The sequence below is a fragment of the Aplidium turbinatum genome, chromosome 1 (genome assembly GCF_918807975.1).
Source record: "Aplidium turbinatum chromosome 1, kaAplTurb1.1, whole genome shotgun sequence".
Classification (NCBI taxonomy): Eukaryota; Metazoa; Chordata; class Ascidiacea; order Aplousobranchia; family Polyclinidae; genus Aplidium; species Aplidium turbinatum.
Window position 1 is genome coordinate 7,610,520 of NC_137472.1, and position 17,773 is coordinate 7,628,292.

At 39.5% G+C, this 17,773-nt stretch overlaps 1 protein-coding gene across 1 annotated transcript; it reads right to left on the reverse strand.

The window, feature by feature from the left end:
• Window positions 1–109: 109 nt before the first annotated feature.
• On the reverse strand, window positions 110–3,771 carry LOC145778080 (intraflagellar transport protein 80 homolog). Its single transcript, XM_082589494.1, has one exon. The coding sequence runs from the start codon at window positions 3,715–3,717 to the stop codon at window positions 1,435–1,437; it is 2,283 nt and encodes a 760-aa protein (XP_082445620.1). The 5' UTR covers window positions 3,718–3,771; the 3' UTR covers window positions 110–1,434.
• Between the last annotated feature and the right edge of the window lie 14,002 nt (window positions 3,772–17,773).

A 17,773-nucleotide genomic window follows, 5' to 3' on the forward strand; every position in this document is an offset into this window, starting at 1 on the left:
TGCTGGTGTGGCCCATGATGGCCTACTCTGATGGGGACAATTGCCCCATCATCCTATGACAGGCATGCCCTGTCTGTTTTTCATGCATGATACCAAACGACATCAAATATAACAAAATAATCTTTAATCCGCAGCGCACGATAACAAATTGTGCAAAACATAAACTACGCAACTCTTCAGTACCGTCTAGCGGTTCTATATTATATTTGCAACAAAAACCGAGTTAGATCACAACCAATTCAGACTGTGCAGAATTGTAGATGGGAAGCTGTTTCCAAGCCAGAACTTGCGTTGCTGACGAGCAACAAGGTAAGTGGTGCGAAAAACTACAAAAATATAACTGTGAAAAACGTTTCAAGAGTTTTCTTATCAGCTCCAAAGCTCATCTCAAGCCTCCACAACATGTTAAAATCTTCAATGAAAAAACTTTTAGAAAAATATATAACGGTAGGCCTATGCCACATACGGTAGGCTATGCGTCGTCATATTCAGCAACCTCACATTCAGGTGCTGTACACACACACAATGAACACATTGCGGAACAAGAAGTAACTCAGCAAGGACTCAGTACAAAGTTGACATTGTTCAGTGACACGGACAATACTTCGATGTACCATATAGCACCACATTCAGTGAAGTACATAGAAAAATAATTTTAAGGGAGGAAAAGCAACTGTCGGGTAGGCAATCGCTCGTCCCATGACCACATTGGAGAGCTGCGTTCCTTGCGGTGATGATTGCACTGCCACGTAATCAGATAATGCTCTAAAGTCTGAAGCAACAAACCTTGAGGATAATGCCACAGCAGAGGGTAGGTGACGTCAAATTTTGTTGTGGAGAGCCTGCACAAGTGCACAGGCGTCCTTTGTGATTCTCACAGGCAGCCACAGCCAAGTCAGAAGTTGCATAAGCCAACATTCCCATGTGCCAGGTGGTCACGTGACCGCCATTACGTCATATTGACACAAATTATGACGCTCAAATGACAACGAACTCGAACATAACATGCTTTTGATACTCTTGATGTCAGGTAAAAACCTGTTCATGTATTAAGTAGCTCAATGAAATCACACAGCAACAAAAATATAATTGCAAGGATGCAAGAATATCAGGCTAATTCATATTTGAAACAATAGTTTAGACACTTTACATCGTTTTTGTTTGCCGAAATCTCAACTCCACAAGATGGTAGACGTCCAATAGTAACTTTAGCAAATACACGTTGTTGCCAAACTGCAGTTTTCTCGAAGTGACTTTTTAGACAAAGGTTTTGAACGCGTTCAATATTGTTGCCTATGGTTAAAAATATTTTTGGCACCATCTAATCTTTTAACTTAAGTTTTAAATCGAAATAAATTTACAATTCAAGCAAATAACTTTTGCAAGGGACTCGTCCGTCGGTCCTACGCATATAGCGCCACCACTGGCCAATATCTAGCAGGTCAGGTCTTGTTCAATCTTGGCGCGAATGTTGTCCCAGTTTAAGTCGACGCCATGGGAGTACTTTTTGAACTTGCTGTTATTTTCACTACGATTTAGCCTCTGCAGGTGGATCTGCCTGAACCAAAGGACTGTGTCTACGTGAGTCTTGTGCTTCACTGCAAGGTCTAAGGCTTTCTCCCATCGGAACAAATCAATATTGAGTTGAATCGCTCGATAAATCATCCCAGCATGAAGAAAGGAGGCTTCTGGTTCAGAGACGCTCCCACAGAACAAAGCCATCTCTGCAGCTCTCACATCTTTTGAAGGGATGTTCTTGATGGTGTTGATGCATTCAACCTTGTCCACCTCTTCAATAGCAGCATATGCGACTTCTGCTGTGTTCAAATCTCTCTCCTTGAGTGACATCGCGGCCAGGCAGGCCCACATCGTCTTCTCCTTGGCAAATCGACAAAGCCTCACCGCTTCCTCCCACTTTCCTGACGTCACTAGCCGATGCAATATTGCGGGGTATGGAGTGATGGCGATGGAGACCAAGGATCCATCCTCACGCGACACATGCACTGTGTTGTCATAGTAGGAAGACAATGTCGGATTCTTCCCGAGCTCATTGTATTCTTTTTGGTAAATTGTCGATGGCACGATCGCTTGATCAACAAAGAGAACTGGAGGATAGAACCAGACCAGGAGGCTAGAGTCACAGAGACCACAAAGTACGTTGACCGTCGCATTCCAACGGAGAGATTGGACCATGGACGTCAGTTTCATTAAATTGTAACGAGGGCCGGTTTTTGTGACTGACGTCAGATACACGTCATGATTCTTGTCAATCAAAGCCAGATATCTATCCGCTATAGAGCCGCACTGACTGAGATGGACGTCTACGACTTCGAGCTTGTGGGTGATTGGTGAGCCATCAGAAAACGGTTTTCCTGAATTCGCATCAAAAAGTAAAATCGACTTCTCATCCTTGCCATCGGTAACCGCGAGAACATCGCCGCTGAGTGACAGAGTTCGGTGACTGAGCATGGACGCCCGTGATCCTCCCTGCAAACGAGGGTTACAAATTAGTCTTCCTTCGTAACTGTAAATATACACTCCTGATGAACCGGCCAAAAGAAAGTGTTTCTCAGCCTGCTTGATGAAAGCCACTCCTCCCTGGCGAAGTTCAAATATCGAGGGAGTGTTGAAGTTGTTGGTACTATAGACATGACACTGAGAGGTGGTGATTATGATCAAATAATTAAAATCGAGCGATATTTTAATGACTCGATCCTTCATCTCCAGGGTCTCGTGCGCGTCGTTGAGAACGTTCCTGACTTCAATTGTCTTCCTGCTGACCTGGATGGCTTCATACTCGCACCACTGTAGATGCTTTTCCACACAATGAGCAAACACAATCCGACCATCAGCGCATGCAGCAGACACCTGTGTCCCATCGTTGCTCCAGGAGATGCTCATCATGCTCCCAGTGGAGGTCTTCTCAAGTCCATGGCACCATCCGGATTTATCACAAAGACGAATGGCATTAAACGATCCTACCGCAAATAAATCTCCATCAAGTGACCATGCTATCGAAGTGATGGGGTAATCATGAGAGGTGCTTGAATACAGAGCCCGCCCATAGTTGTCCCATATCTTGTACTTGCAATCTTCCCCAGCAGAAACGATTAGGTTTGTCACTGCATTCCAATCCAAACACAATATAATACCATCGTGAGCTTTCCAGGTTACAAGCTTTCCTGAAGGTTGCAATGGCTTTATTACAAGTTCCTTGCCTGCAGTGTAAAGCACTTGATCGGATTCAGGGCTCCAAGCAACAGAGTATATACAAGATGAAGTCTGGACTAAGGTAGACCTTAGCATTCCAGAACGAGACCATATCTTTATTTGCCCATCTTCACCGGCTGTGATAAAAGCATTCCCGTCGTAGCTCCATTTTCCACACAACACTGCTCCCTTGTGTGCTTCGATGCTCTTCTCTATACGGCCCGCATTGGTGAACAAATGAAACTTTCCATCAGAGCTAGTCACTGCACATAAATCGGAAGGTTGTTGCCTGCCTCCTTTACCTTGGCTCGGCAGACGAGAAATATGTGTTGGATAAACATCTGAAGGAAGCTTGCATGCCATCGAGTGTTCGCCTGTCAGGAGGTTCCACTGAAGCACAGAGTGATCATCGCTGCATGAAAGAACTTCATCCGCAGAAGTCCATGTTACGCAGGTAGCAACATCAGTGTGTCCTTTTTCTTTTGATATGTTGGTTTTCAGTCGCATTTCACAGAATTAAGATTTTGATGATTCCAAAACTAGTATCAGCTAGGTAATGAAAAAAATATCTACAAAGTAGTAAGTAAGATTAAATATTAATCAACAACTTATCCAGGTTTGATTAGTACATAACATATATATACTTGAAGTAATTGAAGATATTTTCTTACTGACCAAACAAGTTTCATGCGTATTTCATATTTCACACCTTAGAAAGTATTGGGTCAAGACAGTGTTGTTGACGTGGATTGACTCAGGACCAACAAAACAAACCAACAGCCACCAACAACAAGCAGTGTGATTGAAAAGTTTGCAGCTTAAAAAGCTGCCAGGCTTGCAACTCAAATAAGATCAAAAACTTGATAAACAACACGGAAGAAAATGTTTTGAATGAAATTCCAATTGCATTTATTAACAACAAAATAGATTAACATTTTATGAAATCAGCATATTGGCCTTTAGAATCATGTTATATTGATATAACTCAACATATGAGGCTTTGAGGTTTCTATCTGTTCTCTATATTATAGTCAATCGTTTTGAAATTGAGCCATTGGCATATTTATTTTATGCAGATTGTAAACTGTGCAAGACTGCACAAAGATTTGATTCTTCAGGATTCATGCCAGTCAGATTCTTTTTTTTACTTTTTTTTATTTGGTTTAGCACTTTTATTGATAACTCTCCCTCGCTGCTCTTATTTCGGTTTCTCAATCACATTTAAGTTTTTTTTCTAGTTTAAAAGTTTTTTTATGATAATTATGTTTCATTAATTTTATACCTAATTTTACACTATCTCCCGGAATAAAGCAGATTATCGCATGAAACACCTTGCGATGGTTTAACTAAGTTTACACCAGATAAGCATCTTATGTCATTGAACAAAATGCCTGTGAACACTGAACAGCTTCAGTCAATTTGAAAAAAAAGCTTCAGCTACCTGAATCATTAACAATTGACATGGTGGTTTTAATGGAAAAATACAAAGCCAATGTACAAGTTATAATGTTGAGCATAATACTAACAGTATTACCATCATAGAAATTCACTAATAAAGTAAACATATTCTTCTATATGCTCTCTAAGTGTATTAATGGTACCAATAAATCATACTGGTAGAACTTATTTATGCACAGAGATAGGCAGTAGCGCTACATTTTTGTTGGAGTAGCGTTGCTACTTTTTTCCAATGTAGTAGAAGCAAAGAGGTAGTTTTTCCAATGTAGTAGGTTTTTCCAATGTAAGTTGTTTCAATGTAGTAGAAGCACTACATTTCTATCAGTTGCACCCTGCTACTTTCCATATTAAAGTGAAAAAAACATCTCTTCAAAGATCACTTTAAAGATCTTTTTATGAAACATCAAGCCATGTTGATACCGACAAGAGTGATATAAACACCTGTCACCACTCCGAGGATGAATGTTTTGGTCTATTAGTGCCATTGCATGAAACGTGGGCACAGAAAGAAAAGTCAGTTGTGAAGCTTTTTTTTTCAGACAAAAGGAAGTTCCTGATCTTTCCCAGGGCCAATTTTAAATGTATGTTCATTAAGTATCATACCATGTCAGTGGTTCTTGTGTCATGCTGTGGTGGAGGGACTTTTTTCCAATGAGAAAGATGTGCTGAAGCCAAAGTGGGCAGGACTCAGCGATCCACATTTTGAAATGCTTGTGTTTTTGAATGATGTGTAACAATAAGTTTCACTTAGAGCGTGTTTTCTATAACGACGTTGAAATAACAATGTAAACGAATGATAACATTTGTTTTCAAGGTCACCTTGACTTCACAAAGTGCTTCCTGTGTCAGTTTAAGACAAAAGTAGAAGTAGCACATGCTACTTTAGCCCGAGTAGCGATAGCATGCTACTTTTATCAATTGGTAGCGGGCAGGGTGCCTTACTTTAGCTCAAGTAGCGGGTAGCACTACTTTTATCAATTGGTAGTGCATGTTACTTTAGCTCAACTACCAGTAGCGCGCTATTTTTAAAGGAGCGGATGCCCACTTGCCAAGTGCTCAGCTCTGTTTATACAGTTATTACTGAATGGGGGGAACTTATTTCACAAATAAAAAAGTGTGAGAAGCTTTTCAATCATAAATTATTTGTTTATTGTTCGATGTGCTGAACTCTCCAAGTTACAGTTAAGAAAATCTGTTATTCTCTTTGTGTTGTTTTTTGTGTACAAAAATGTTTAGTTGTTTTTCAGATCTGTTTCTTATCAGTAGTTCTTGTCCAGAGGCTTCTCTTGATTTGAAAGTTTAATAATAAAATTTAATGTTTTTTTTTAATGATTTGAAGCTGCATAGTATCATATATTCAATTTTAGAAGTTAAAAGTATAATCACTGAATAGCAATGGCAAAATATCAAATTTATGATAACAAAAAAATAGTCAAAATGTTTTTTCATCAAGTTTGCCTGTTGATGATGCACTTGAGCGATGGACGGGACAGCTCTCCATGCAGTGGCACTCAAGGCATGAAATAAAATCACAGCTAACTACACTTTAACCAAAAACAGAAATTACACTTTGTCAATCATGGTGACCGACCTGTGTTAGTGGTTCAAAGCCTCTACAGCAGGGCTACTCAACTGGCGGACTGGTTGATCGTGGACCTTGGTCCTTGGGCTTATGGAAGAATAACCTTATTGCCACGTTTTAGGACCTCTTTAAAAACAGATATCTACTGAAAGTTATTTTTTTCAGTGATTATCTTAGTAGCTGGGGAACTTCACCCCCCAGACCACCCAACTCTCTGTCAAAAATCCATGTGGAATTAAATTTTACCTAAAACAAAATCTTCGGTGCTGTCGTTGATATCGTACCTCAATTTTCGTGGTTACGTATGAAATAATTTAGTCACAGGGCCGTTAAAAATATTCAATTTGTCAAACTGGACCTTTGTTAACATTAGTTAAGTAACCCTGCTTTACAGGAACGTGAAACTGCCAGAATTAAGCTTCAAAAAGACCTATTCAGTCCAAGGATGAAGTTTCTCAGATCAAATCCATTTACTGGCTGACCTGCTACAAACTTGATCAAACTGATGTAGTGAACATAATTTTAACATGTTCTGATTCAACTCAACCACCTATTTACTGCTAGGCCTATCTTCAACAAACTCTTAAATTTCTGACTATGTTTGATGAAAAAATATTAAACCTTTGTAAAAATATTTCTTTTGCACTTGCTTCCATCAAAATTGAGTATAGAAACATGCTAGAGTGCTACAAGAGATTTTTTCACTAAAGACAAGTATTATTGATGAGCCAACAGTATGCCAAAAAGTACCACAGTATACAATTCAACTAATGCATTAGCCTAATTAATTATCAATAGGCTACAAGGTAAAAATTATCCCAATTGTAGGTGCTGTAATCTTTTGCTTTGCACTTTCACTCAACTCAGTCGCACTAGTGACCCCAACAAACGAAGTGCAAAGCTACTGAAAATAAAACCATTTTTGACAATTATTTAAACTCATAGCACAGAGGCATGAAATAAACGACCAAGAACCTCTACAGTAGCAGTAGGATACAGTATCTAACAGATACCAGCATGATTACTATGCTGTCTAGCCTACATATGTAGCAACAACATTTTTTGCCAATTGACAAAAATGAGATACTTTCATGTATTGAACAAAGTAAATCAAATAAACTTACTCAGTTCATTAAAACAAAGTTTTATCTCACCAAACAGATCAAAAACCGCACAACTTCCAACGGCTGAGATATTTTCATTTTGTTATTACATAGCAACTATTTGGGTGTTTCCCATTTTTATTTTTAATTGTGGAAAAGGATTTCAACGGAAATTTATTTTCAGCTTCAATTTTTATTTCCGGTGATCAAAGCAAAAATATCACTTGCCATAACATAGTAGGGGCTGGAAATATATAAAAACAACAGAACGCAAACATTAAAGCATTTTAGGAACCAAAATGATTCATTTAATGCAAGAATGCGGCACGGAATGCAGAAAACCAATGACGTTCGTTTTGAACAACTGCTGGGTTCATTGCATGACATTTTTTGTTGCACTTGTATTTGTTGGGTTCCCATTGTCAAACATTTCATATCTATCTTGGTGAAATTTGTATTTAAATAGCCTAATTCTGATATTAGTAGGCTCACCGATTTACGTCAAGTCAATTTATTTGTTTCCTTTGCTCCATATACAGTAACAAACAACCTTACAAAGTGAGTTCAAAATGTCAAAGCAAAACGCCTATGTTATATTGCCAGAGCCAGCAGGTTAACGTATCTGTTACTGCTTCCTTTTGATGGCAAGAGTTACTGGCCGAGACCATCAGGTCTACGTCTCTCTTATTGCTAATTACTCCGTCGGCTTACATCAAATAACAACGGAAAAAATTATGCCGTTGGTCAAAAGCCTTATCTATCACTTCAATCAATTTATTTCGCAAAATATATTCGTGATTGTGTATTTTAGGTAGAAAAGGTGATAAAAACTCGGTTTTTGACCTATTTTCGCCATTTCTTGGTCAAATTTCTCAGTTCACATTTCATTTTGAAAGTCTTCTTGCATTGAACACAGATTTTCATCAATTTTTTTTTCATTGCTGTGCAAACAGTAGCCTATTTCATGCACTTTTTGCACTACAAAGCAATTTGCGCAAATAACAAATTACCTTCCTAATTATTGTCTGCCAACAAAGAATGACTCACATCGCGTCAGAGACCGACTCCCTACCCAGACAGCAAAATTGTCGTTGAGTTAATGTAAAAATGACGGATTTTGCTGCCTGGTTACAGAATGGAATTTTAGCGCCGTCGCGTTATGAATGACAAACACAAAATGAAACCGCACGCTAATAGTAAACTGTCAATCAAGCTATTGAATATCAATAAATTTCTTGCATTTCATAACTGACTGTGACAAAAAGTTTATTGTGAACTTCACAATTATCCGATACCAACACAATTGGAATTAAAAGTTGGGGCAAGAAAAAAAAGTAAAAGTCAAGAAATTTCAGGTTTCTAGCGTCACTGCTTCTATGTGAAATTGCTGAATTAGCAGAGGGCGAGACCATATATGGTCTACGCCAGTAACAGGTAGCCTACGGTTAAATTATGGCACAATTAGGATGGTGGCGAAAAACAATCAGAAATCCACAAATTCACCACCCCATAACAATAAACTGTCGAATTGCTATGTGTCACATCAAAGATATCTAAAGAAGGAGATATGGAGGCTCACAGCCAGGGGCTCTATCTACTTTTAGAATTCGGGGGGGTGATTTTTAGACAGTGGGCTAAAATCGTTTTAGTCATTCCAATAAGTGTGTGTGTGTGTGTGGGGGGGGGGGGTGATCACTCCCCTCACCCCCCCCTTGGATACAGCTCATGCTCACAGCGATTGCCTTATTCTCACGACACTAGAAGGGCGGTAGTTGTCATCGCGCTAAACAGGCGTTTTTTTTTTTAAATTGCAGATAGTTTGTGTAGTGCAGCTGGTACAGTCAGCTACAGAAGATAGTTAGAGAATGTTTTGTAGAACATATTTAAAGAGTGTTTGTTTGGAAAGACAGTTGAAAGGTTGTCAGTAAGCTTTTTTTCTTTAAGAAAGCCTTTGCAGGAGGCGAGGTGTAAAGCAAGTGTAGGCTATTGATCATCATCATCATTATCATTATGCTCCTTCCTCGTATTGAGGGTTGGATACAATGCGCCATTGTTCTCGACCATGTGCTGTTCGTACTGCACTTTCATAACTTAAGTTTGATGTCCAAATCATTCTTGGTCTGCCTTTGTTTCTCTTACCGTTTATCTTCCCTTCTATTAATGATTTTTGTAACGAGTTTTGCCTTATTGTGTAGGCTATCCGAAATACTTCAATTTTCTTTATTTGACTATTTGTAAGAGAGTTTTGCTTGAATTGAATTTGGATAATACTTTATCGTTAGTGATCTTTTGTTTCCATGAAATTTTTAACCTTTGCCTATATGACCAGAGTTCGAAGGCATCGATCCGTTTTTCCATTTTTTGTGACACTGTCCAAGTTTCCGAGTTGTAGCCTATAAAAGGGTTGACCAGATATAGCATTTTAATATCCTTTGACGAATTGATAAATTTAAACTTTGATTGATTAAAACATTTTTCATTTTTTCGAATATAGATTTTGCTATTTCTACCCGTCTTAAAATTTCATGTTCACACCTCCCATCTTCAGTTATTAAATGTCCAAGATACTGGTAGGCTAGTTGAATTAGCAAGCAAGTAGGCTAATCATTAGCATTCAATAAATAACTGAATATCCATGCTTGGTGGTAAAAGAGCAATGCAGGTTATCATAACAAGGTTTATTAAATTACTATCAGAGTTAATTGTAATTTTACCATACACAGAGATTATTTACGATAAGTAGAAGCCCTTCTATTGTCAGACGTAATAAAAGCTTTTGTATTTCCTTCTTTAGATAGGCTATCCCTGTGTCACATAAAGGTTTATGTCAATAATGTCACACGCAAAAAGTGTAGCGTAATGATTCTTCTAAAATCTAAACTGGACAAAGATTAGGCCATAGCTAGTAATTAATGATTAAAGATTCTGAAAAACTTTTAAATCGATCCCTTCAATGACAAACGCAGGCGTGAAATCGTTAGCAACAAACATAAGCTAAATTTATCAGCATTTACTATCTTCTAGCAAGTCTTCAACAGCGATGTAGACTAGAGGCGTTGTATAAAATACTTCATATCTATAACTCGCCAAAAGCAAATGACAAGGTTTTCCGCTAAATGTTTTTTATTCTCTTGAATTAATCTTCTCAGTCAAGTAATTCGTTGTCGGTTCCATTGCCGAGTGGTGAAAGCCCTGGTAGCCAGTGGCGTAGCTAGGGAATGTGCCGCCCGGGGCGGATTCAGATTTTGCGGCCCCTTCAAGAAAAAGCATGTGAAAACGAAATGCGTTTTTTTATCAGCACTGCAATACGCAACGTGCTTTTTTCAATTTGCGGTGTAAAGTCAGACGAACGTACCATTATAATTTTGTAATATACTGAATGCAAAAGCACAAAAACTGCTGCAGAATTAAAATAATCAATTTGTAACCTTTTACAAGGCTACCTAAATTTGAAGAGCATGTTTACGCCTCTGCTTAATAAAGGCTAATAGGAATTTTGTAACGTATTTAAAACATAACGGCAGAAAAATTCATTTAATTCATTTCTACTAGACAGAGTAATATAGTGTAATATGAATAGTTGCTTACCAGTGTAATGATATGGAAGTTTTCATCTTTTGCTCATTGAACTTTCTTTACTTATTTGCAACGTAAGTTTTATAATTTTCCCATTAATTTTTATATACATACAATACTTTAAAATAAAATATGGAAAGAATCATCAAGAATCATCAAGTGGCGTAGCCAGAAAAAATTTTGGGGGGAGCCAAATATTTGATGAATTGAAGAGAACAACAAAGTGTTTGATTTAAAGCCATCGCCACTTGATGTGCAGTGGCGTATCCTGATGGGTTGAAGCAATAAAAGAGGTAGGGGGGTTAGAGCTTGCCGAAGGCACGCGTATTCTAGGGGGGTCCGGGGGCATGCTCCCCCGAAAAATTTTTGAAAAATTACACTCAAATAATGGATTATAGCGCTTTCTGAAAACATTTTTAGAGTAATATTTGTATGAAATTTGTTAGCAGATAAACAGCTATTAACTTATTAAAGATAACTCTTACACACGAACGGGCAAAAACTGCGGCTAAAATTAGAGAACACTAAAAACTCAGCTACACAAAAACTCAATAACTACACAAAAACCAAACAGAGTAAGCCATTCTGAAATTGCTTCCATAAATTAGTTCAAAGAAACGTAAATCGCGTAAATTTTGCGCGATTTACGATTTGCAAAATTTATTGGTGTCTTTCTGTGTGTCTAAAACAAGTCCTTGGGGGTGTTAATAGCCAGATGTCTTGGAAAACGATATAAATTTCTACAAACTTTATTAAATTTTCAACAAAGGGCTCAACTTTGGAATCCAAACTTGGAAAATTTGAGGGGGGGCATGGCCCCTTTCGCCCTCCCAGGCTACGCCTATGCAGCGGATCACCTTCTTGTTTGCCCTCGGCTTGCAACACGGTGCAGTAGGTGGGACCTGTCGGTGTATAACTCCGTTGCGGAAGAATGTGTCAATCTGTGGTGTATCAACGAACTTTAGAAGACTCGATAGAAGAAGAACTGCATCATATCTAACTGACCATCTTGTATCAGATAATGTCTTCAAAACAGGCAAACCATCTAGGAATTTTCGATGGACTTGCCAACGATGAGTAGACGAGACGAGCCATGAATAAAGGCTTTGCAACAATTCAAAAAGCTCAGCGGCAGAACGGCATGTTTCTACATGACATTTAGGCTTGCGATTAAATTAAGTGAATGTGCTGTGCAAGGGACATAATGAGCTACACTACATTTCTCGCGCAGAAGAGCTTGAAGACCGTTATACTTGCCACTCATATTGGCAGCATTATCATAACTTTGACCCGTAATCCGTACCATTTTCGGATATGAAAGTATCAAATAAATATGTTTTTTGTTAAAAAAAAGAAGAAAAATAGAATAACTGGGGTTGGGCAGGGGTGCTGCAGCACCGCAGCACATTTGGGTGAGCCACCCTTGCTTGTTTGAGATGCGAATTAAAGTAGTAATCTCCAGCTGTGCAACTAAAAAAATTAGTAGATTTTTTTCTTTGAGGTGGGGGCCCCCAAAAGTGGGGGCCCTGGGCTTCAGCCCAGTCCGCCCCCCCCTTAATCCGGCACTGGCTGCTATTGTCATCAACATTTGAACTGGTCGTCATGACGACAAAGTCGTCCGATAGGTCTTTTCTCTCCCATGACGTCACAGTCAAAGAAAGCAGGCGAGGACTTTGAACGCTTCAGCCTCTCTGCTAGTGCTAGCTGAGGTCATAGTCCGGCAGAAGTATGACTGAACCTGGAAATTTTATGCTAAGTTTTTTTTTTTATTGATTTTGGTAGCCTAGGGTCTACTCTTTCAGAATCTGCCGGGTGCACTCCGAGCATCCTTGAGCGTTTTGAGAAATTCAAGATGGCGTCCAAAATGGCCGCCGTTTCAGATAACTCCCTATAACTCAGTTAGTATTTGACCTAGGATGATAATTTTGGTGTCTAACCATATGTTTTGAGGGGCAAGGAATCGATTGAAACTATTTATTTGACTGATTGGGGATTGCATCATGTAGAAATGCAATAATGCCGCCAATAGGGCTGCCATATTACAAAATTCAAACAAAAACAAACAAATTCACTTGTATTTGGTCTAGAATGATAATTTTGGTGTCTATCCATATGTTTCGTGGACAAGGAATCCATTTCAAGGATTAAAACAGTTGCATATGAATTACGTCACAGTAAAATCCAAAATGGCTGCTGATATATTTGCGAAATACTTACAGAAAATCATTATTTCTGCGACTTTGCTTGTGAAATACCATCTAACATCACTCACAAATGTCACCATTAGTTATCACAAATGTTACCATTTATTGGTAATGTACAAGCCTCTCTCACAGTCACAGGACAGTCAGTTGTTGTTATCATATCATTAAGTCACCTAGTCCACAAATCTGTGACGTTGTCCAATTGATTAAAATGCTAAGTAAGAGTCTGGCTGCAACCTGCAGCATAACAAGCACAGAATATTGTACGTTTCAAACCATCCCTTGTGCAGCTGCAAGAAAGCGTTTTGCAGGGGTTGTCACTCTTGCATCCACATCTGATCATGCGCATGACAGTTTCTGGGGCGAGTTCAACATTTGCGGGAAGGAGAACCGGTTGTAGCGTTTTAAGTTTCGAGTTTTTCACCCATCCGTACATTTCTACATCAAGTTCAGGCGGATTTCTGTCTTCCAGTGAACGCCACACAATGGCTTGGTCATGGGCCCTTCTTACATTCTCTTTAAAGGCCTCACTTGTAGGAGGAAGGGAACAAAGTTTTGGTGGTACCACGGAGGCCCGACCCGTTTTGGATGCCCATACCCTCCAGCGTGTTTCGGACATTGATTTACTCGTAGTGTATTGGCCGTAACAGGCTGACATGAATGTGGTTGCCTGCGCAATCACTGATTCTATGGGAGAATCAATGACCCCTAAAAGTGACAGTGAGTGACCATCTTTCAGAACCTTCAATGCAGTACCTTTGCCAACCCCATAGCAGCATGCTACCGTATCACACCCAGTAAGAGCATGGGCTGGCAGGAGTTCATTCACAAAAGAAACATGCTTCTCTACGGTTTTTCCTATGTCAATGACTGTGCGTTCCTTAATTGGTGATTCCATGGTGATACGATTTTTCATGCTTCCAGCGTGATAATAATGAAGCAAGAGAATGAAAACGTCAGTGTCATCGGATATCACAGTTATAACACTCTCTTCATTATTTCGAGCAGACAGCATCACCTGTTGGATAATGATATTGTCCGCTTCCTCATGACTAGTTGAAAGGTCCGCCCTCCTGATCACTACACCACCATGGCTGATCTCCAATGGGGCAACGTCCTCACCAATCACTATCAACTTGTGACTTTGGATGTAGGCTATTCATGGAATGACTCGTCTTCAATCAGAAGTTTAACAATCAGGTTTATCAACTGCTTCTTGTTTTCGGTCACTGTCAATACAGTCTTTTGAGGTGGTAACTTGGTGTTCAACTGCAGCTCGTGGACTCGGCTAACTCCAGTGGCCCTAGCACTTCTGGTGACACTCTTAGTACTGTAATCGTAGTACCGATCGAACAATAGGTGAACGTCCCCAACTTTTAGTCTCTTGGCAATGGCATTCTTCAAGTTGTTTACGTAGTCTGTAGTGGTGCCCTCTGCAGGCCAAGGAATCACCCAGAGTAGGGCTGAACCATCAATCACAACTACTGAAGTGTCACTTGCTGTTGTCCGAGCAGATACCTCAACCTGAAGTTGTCGCTTTAAGGAAGATTTTGATGTTGCAGCTCTCATTTCTCCTGTGGGGTCAAACATAGACGTTGGTACTGGAGCCACTTTGTAGGATAGGATCAGATATGCCAAGACAGGATCGTTCCATTGTTGCAGCTTTCGCAGCTGAACGCTTGAAGCGTAATACCTCGTCATAAGAACATGTCACACCGAATGACTGCATAGTTGTGATGATATTTTTTGATCTGCCCAATTTTGAACCTAGTGTTATCTGCAGAGCCGTTGGGTTGTTCTTGACAGCCCCAGTCAAGATTGATCCCATCATTATGGCTGGGAAAGTCCTTTCTAGTTTTGCGGATACAAGTCCTAGTAATGTCATCAATGTTTTACTTACTTCGTTCATTGCAATGTCCTTATTAATTGTTGTTGAGTAATGGTTTTTATCCAAGTGAATGCCTTTGACTTCACTTCTAACCTTTTTCGCAATTCTATTCAAGATCACATCAGTATCATCGTCATCCTCATCTATTAGTCTTAGGGATTTTGCGGAAACAAACAATGACAACGGAAACAAACAATGTTTGCTAAACCTGCTGAATGCAACACAATAAGATCATCACCGAAGAAATCTGACAATTTCCCTAGCAGCGTTTTGCGTGACTGAATTTTGCCCCCATTTTCCGTGTATAGTTTGTACAGGTCAATCGAATTCCAAAGTTGTGACTGATCTTTCTTCATCACACCAATGACGTGTTCCATGGCAGGATCATCTTGTTGAAGTTTATCTGACTTAGCTGCTGCAATTGTTACGTGATCGAGAGACAGAAAGCTTATTCGACAGTCTGTGTGGTATCTTGCTTCAGCAGCATGGAGATCACCCACAATCCCATGAATGCGGAGTCTAACTTGTTCAGCCAAGTAATCATTTCGAACAACACATGTCTCTAAGATCGATTTCTTCAGGGTCGTCTTTCTATCTGGACTGAGTATTTGTCTGAATTTATAAGCAATTCTCCAACGTGATGGATTCTTACTGTCTTTCTGGAGTTCACATTTTTCTCCACAAAACAAACAGTCCTGAAGGAGATCAAACTTTCCACAAGCCGACGATTGTCGCCTTGTCTTTGGGGGAATATAGGATGATGGTTCTTGGGAATGTTTTCGCTTATTAAACCCTCATGATGAGTGGATGTGTAACTAGAAACACAGCTTTTATGGCAGTCAATTGTTAAGTTAGCATTATTCTCAAGTTTTTCCTGCAGCGAAATGTGTACATCGTCATCGTAGATCCTGCTACATCTAATAATGTTCTGAATTCTGGCAGAGCCTGCCTCAGTAAGTCTTTCTGATTTGTCGTCACAGCTGAATTTCCAATTGAAGACGCATTTTCTCTCCTCCAATTCTAACCTCGTGCTGGAGGACGGTTTTCTAAAATAGATAAATAAAGGCACTCAGGTACGATTCCATCACGAATTATTAACACGAAAGTGGGAATGCATACAGGGTATTTACCGAATATGGTCCGTCATAGCCCAAGAGTCTCCGAATTGATCTCGATAGTTTCGAAATTGAATCTGCATTAACGATACGCGGAGTTATAGTCACAAATGTATGATCGAAGCACCACAAATACACAACAAAGAAGGTTCGTACGTACCGTTAGTGGCCTAAGCTTGAGAAATTCTCTCTTTTGCGCACTCAAAGATCAGTTTAATTCACTATACTGTACAGTAACTAACGTTCTTAAATTGAAAAACAAACAGAAGTAAGCATAATCATCATTCATCCTAACTAAATATTCACAAAGTTTTCATTTTACTTCTCTGACAGTCTGACTGCTTATAACTAGAACATTGAATTAGAACAGTGGTTCTTAACCTGGGCGCTACCGCCCCCTAGTGGGCGCTGTTAACTTTTAGAGGGGCGGAAATATTCAGGGGGCGTTATAGGGGGCGCTACATTCAGAAGGTGTAACGATATTTTCCTCACTGCAAATTTGCTTTAGTAGTTCTGCTGGGGGTACGAGAATCCACCGAGGATGAGGAGCTATATACAGTATAGAGATTGTGTTTAACAAGGGAAGTAGTGATTCTCTCTCAGAGCATTCTATGTTGGCCTATACAGCACAATGCACAACACCATCCGACAAGCGTGGACGTCGGATGGTGTTGTGCATGGCCTTTGTTGTTGATAATGGGCATTGTTTCCCTTTCCTTGTAGTAAGTAAATGGCATTTTGTGGTCAGCTTTTGGCAGGGACAGCGGGCAGGCAGTGCAAGCAAACCATAAGGACTGGTCATAATAATAGTCAGTCAATAATGGTTATTAGTGTAACTCTTACTAACTACTAAAAAATCAGCAGAGATGTGCCTTAAGACTTTTAAGTTAAGAGCCTTAAGGCACATCTGTGCTGATTTTTTAGTATTAAAACTAACATCGGCTTAAACTAGTTTTTTCTTACTAACTAATTACTACTGGCTGTAGGCTAGCCTTATAGTCTTGGAAGAAAATGTCATTAGTAGGCTACAGCCCTTATATTATGGTGGGCGCCAGACTATGGAAATCTCTGAAAAGGGGCGCTGGGGAAAAAAAGGTTAAGAACCACTGAATTAGAACAAGCACTGCTGCTTCGAAAGAGAGAACACTGTATCGATGTTTCTTACAAGCCTGCTGAGACGCAAGTTCGCGCTTGTCAGTCAGAAAGCAAAGTGATTACGTAGCATAGTGGGAGTTCGAGATTAAGAAATTTACAGTAGGTTAAGTGTTCGGCAAATATATCAGCAGCCATTTTGGATTTTGCTGTGATGTAATTCATATGCAACTGTTTTAATCCTTGAAATGGATTCCTTGTCCACGAAACATATGAATAGACACCAAAATTATCATTCTAGACCAAATACAAGTGAATTTGTTTGTTTTTGTTTGAATTTTGTAATATGGCAGCCCTATTGGCGGCATTATTGCATTTCTACATGATGCAATCCCCAACAAGTCAAATAAATAGTTTCAATGGATTTCTTGCCCCTCAAAACATATGGTTAGACACCAAAATTATCATCCTAGGTCAAATACTAACTGAGTTATAGGGAGTTATCTGAAACGGCGGCCATTTTGGACGCCATCTTGAATTTCTCA

Excerpts from the sequence above, each read along its gene's own strand:
- LOC145778080 (XM_082589494.1), bottom strand. The coding sequence starts at position 3,717 with ATGCGACTGAAAACCAACATATCAAAAGAAAAAGGACACACTGATGTT.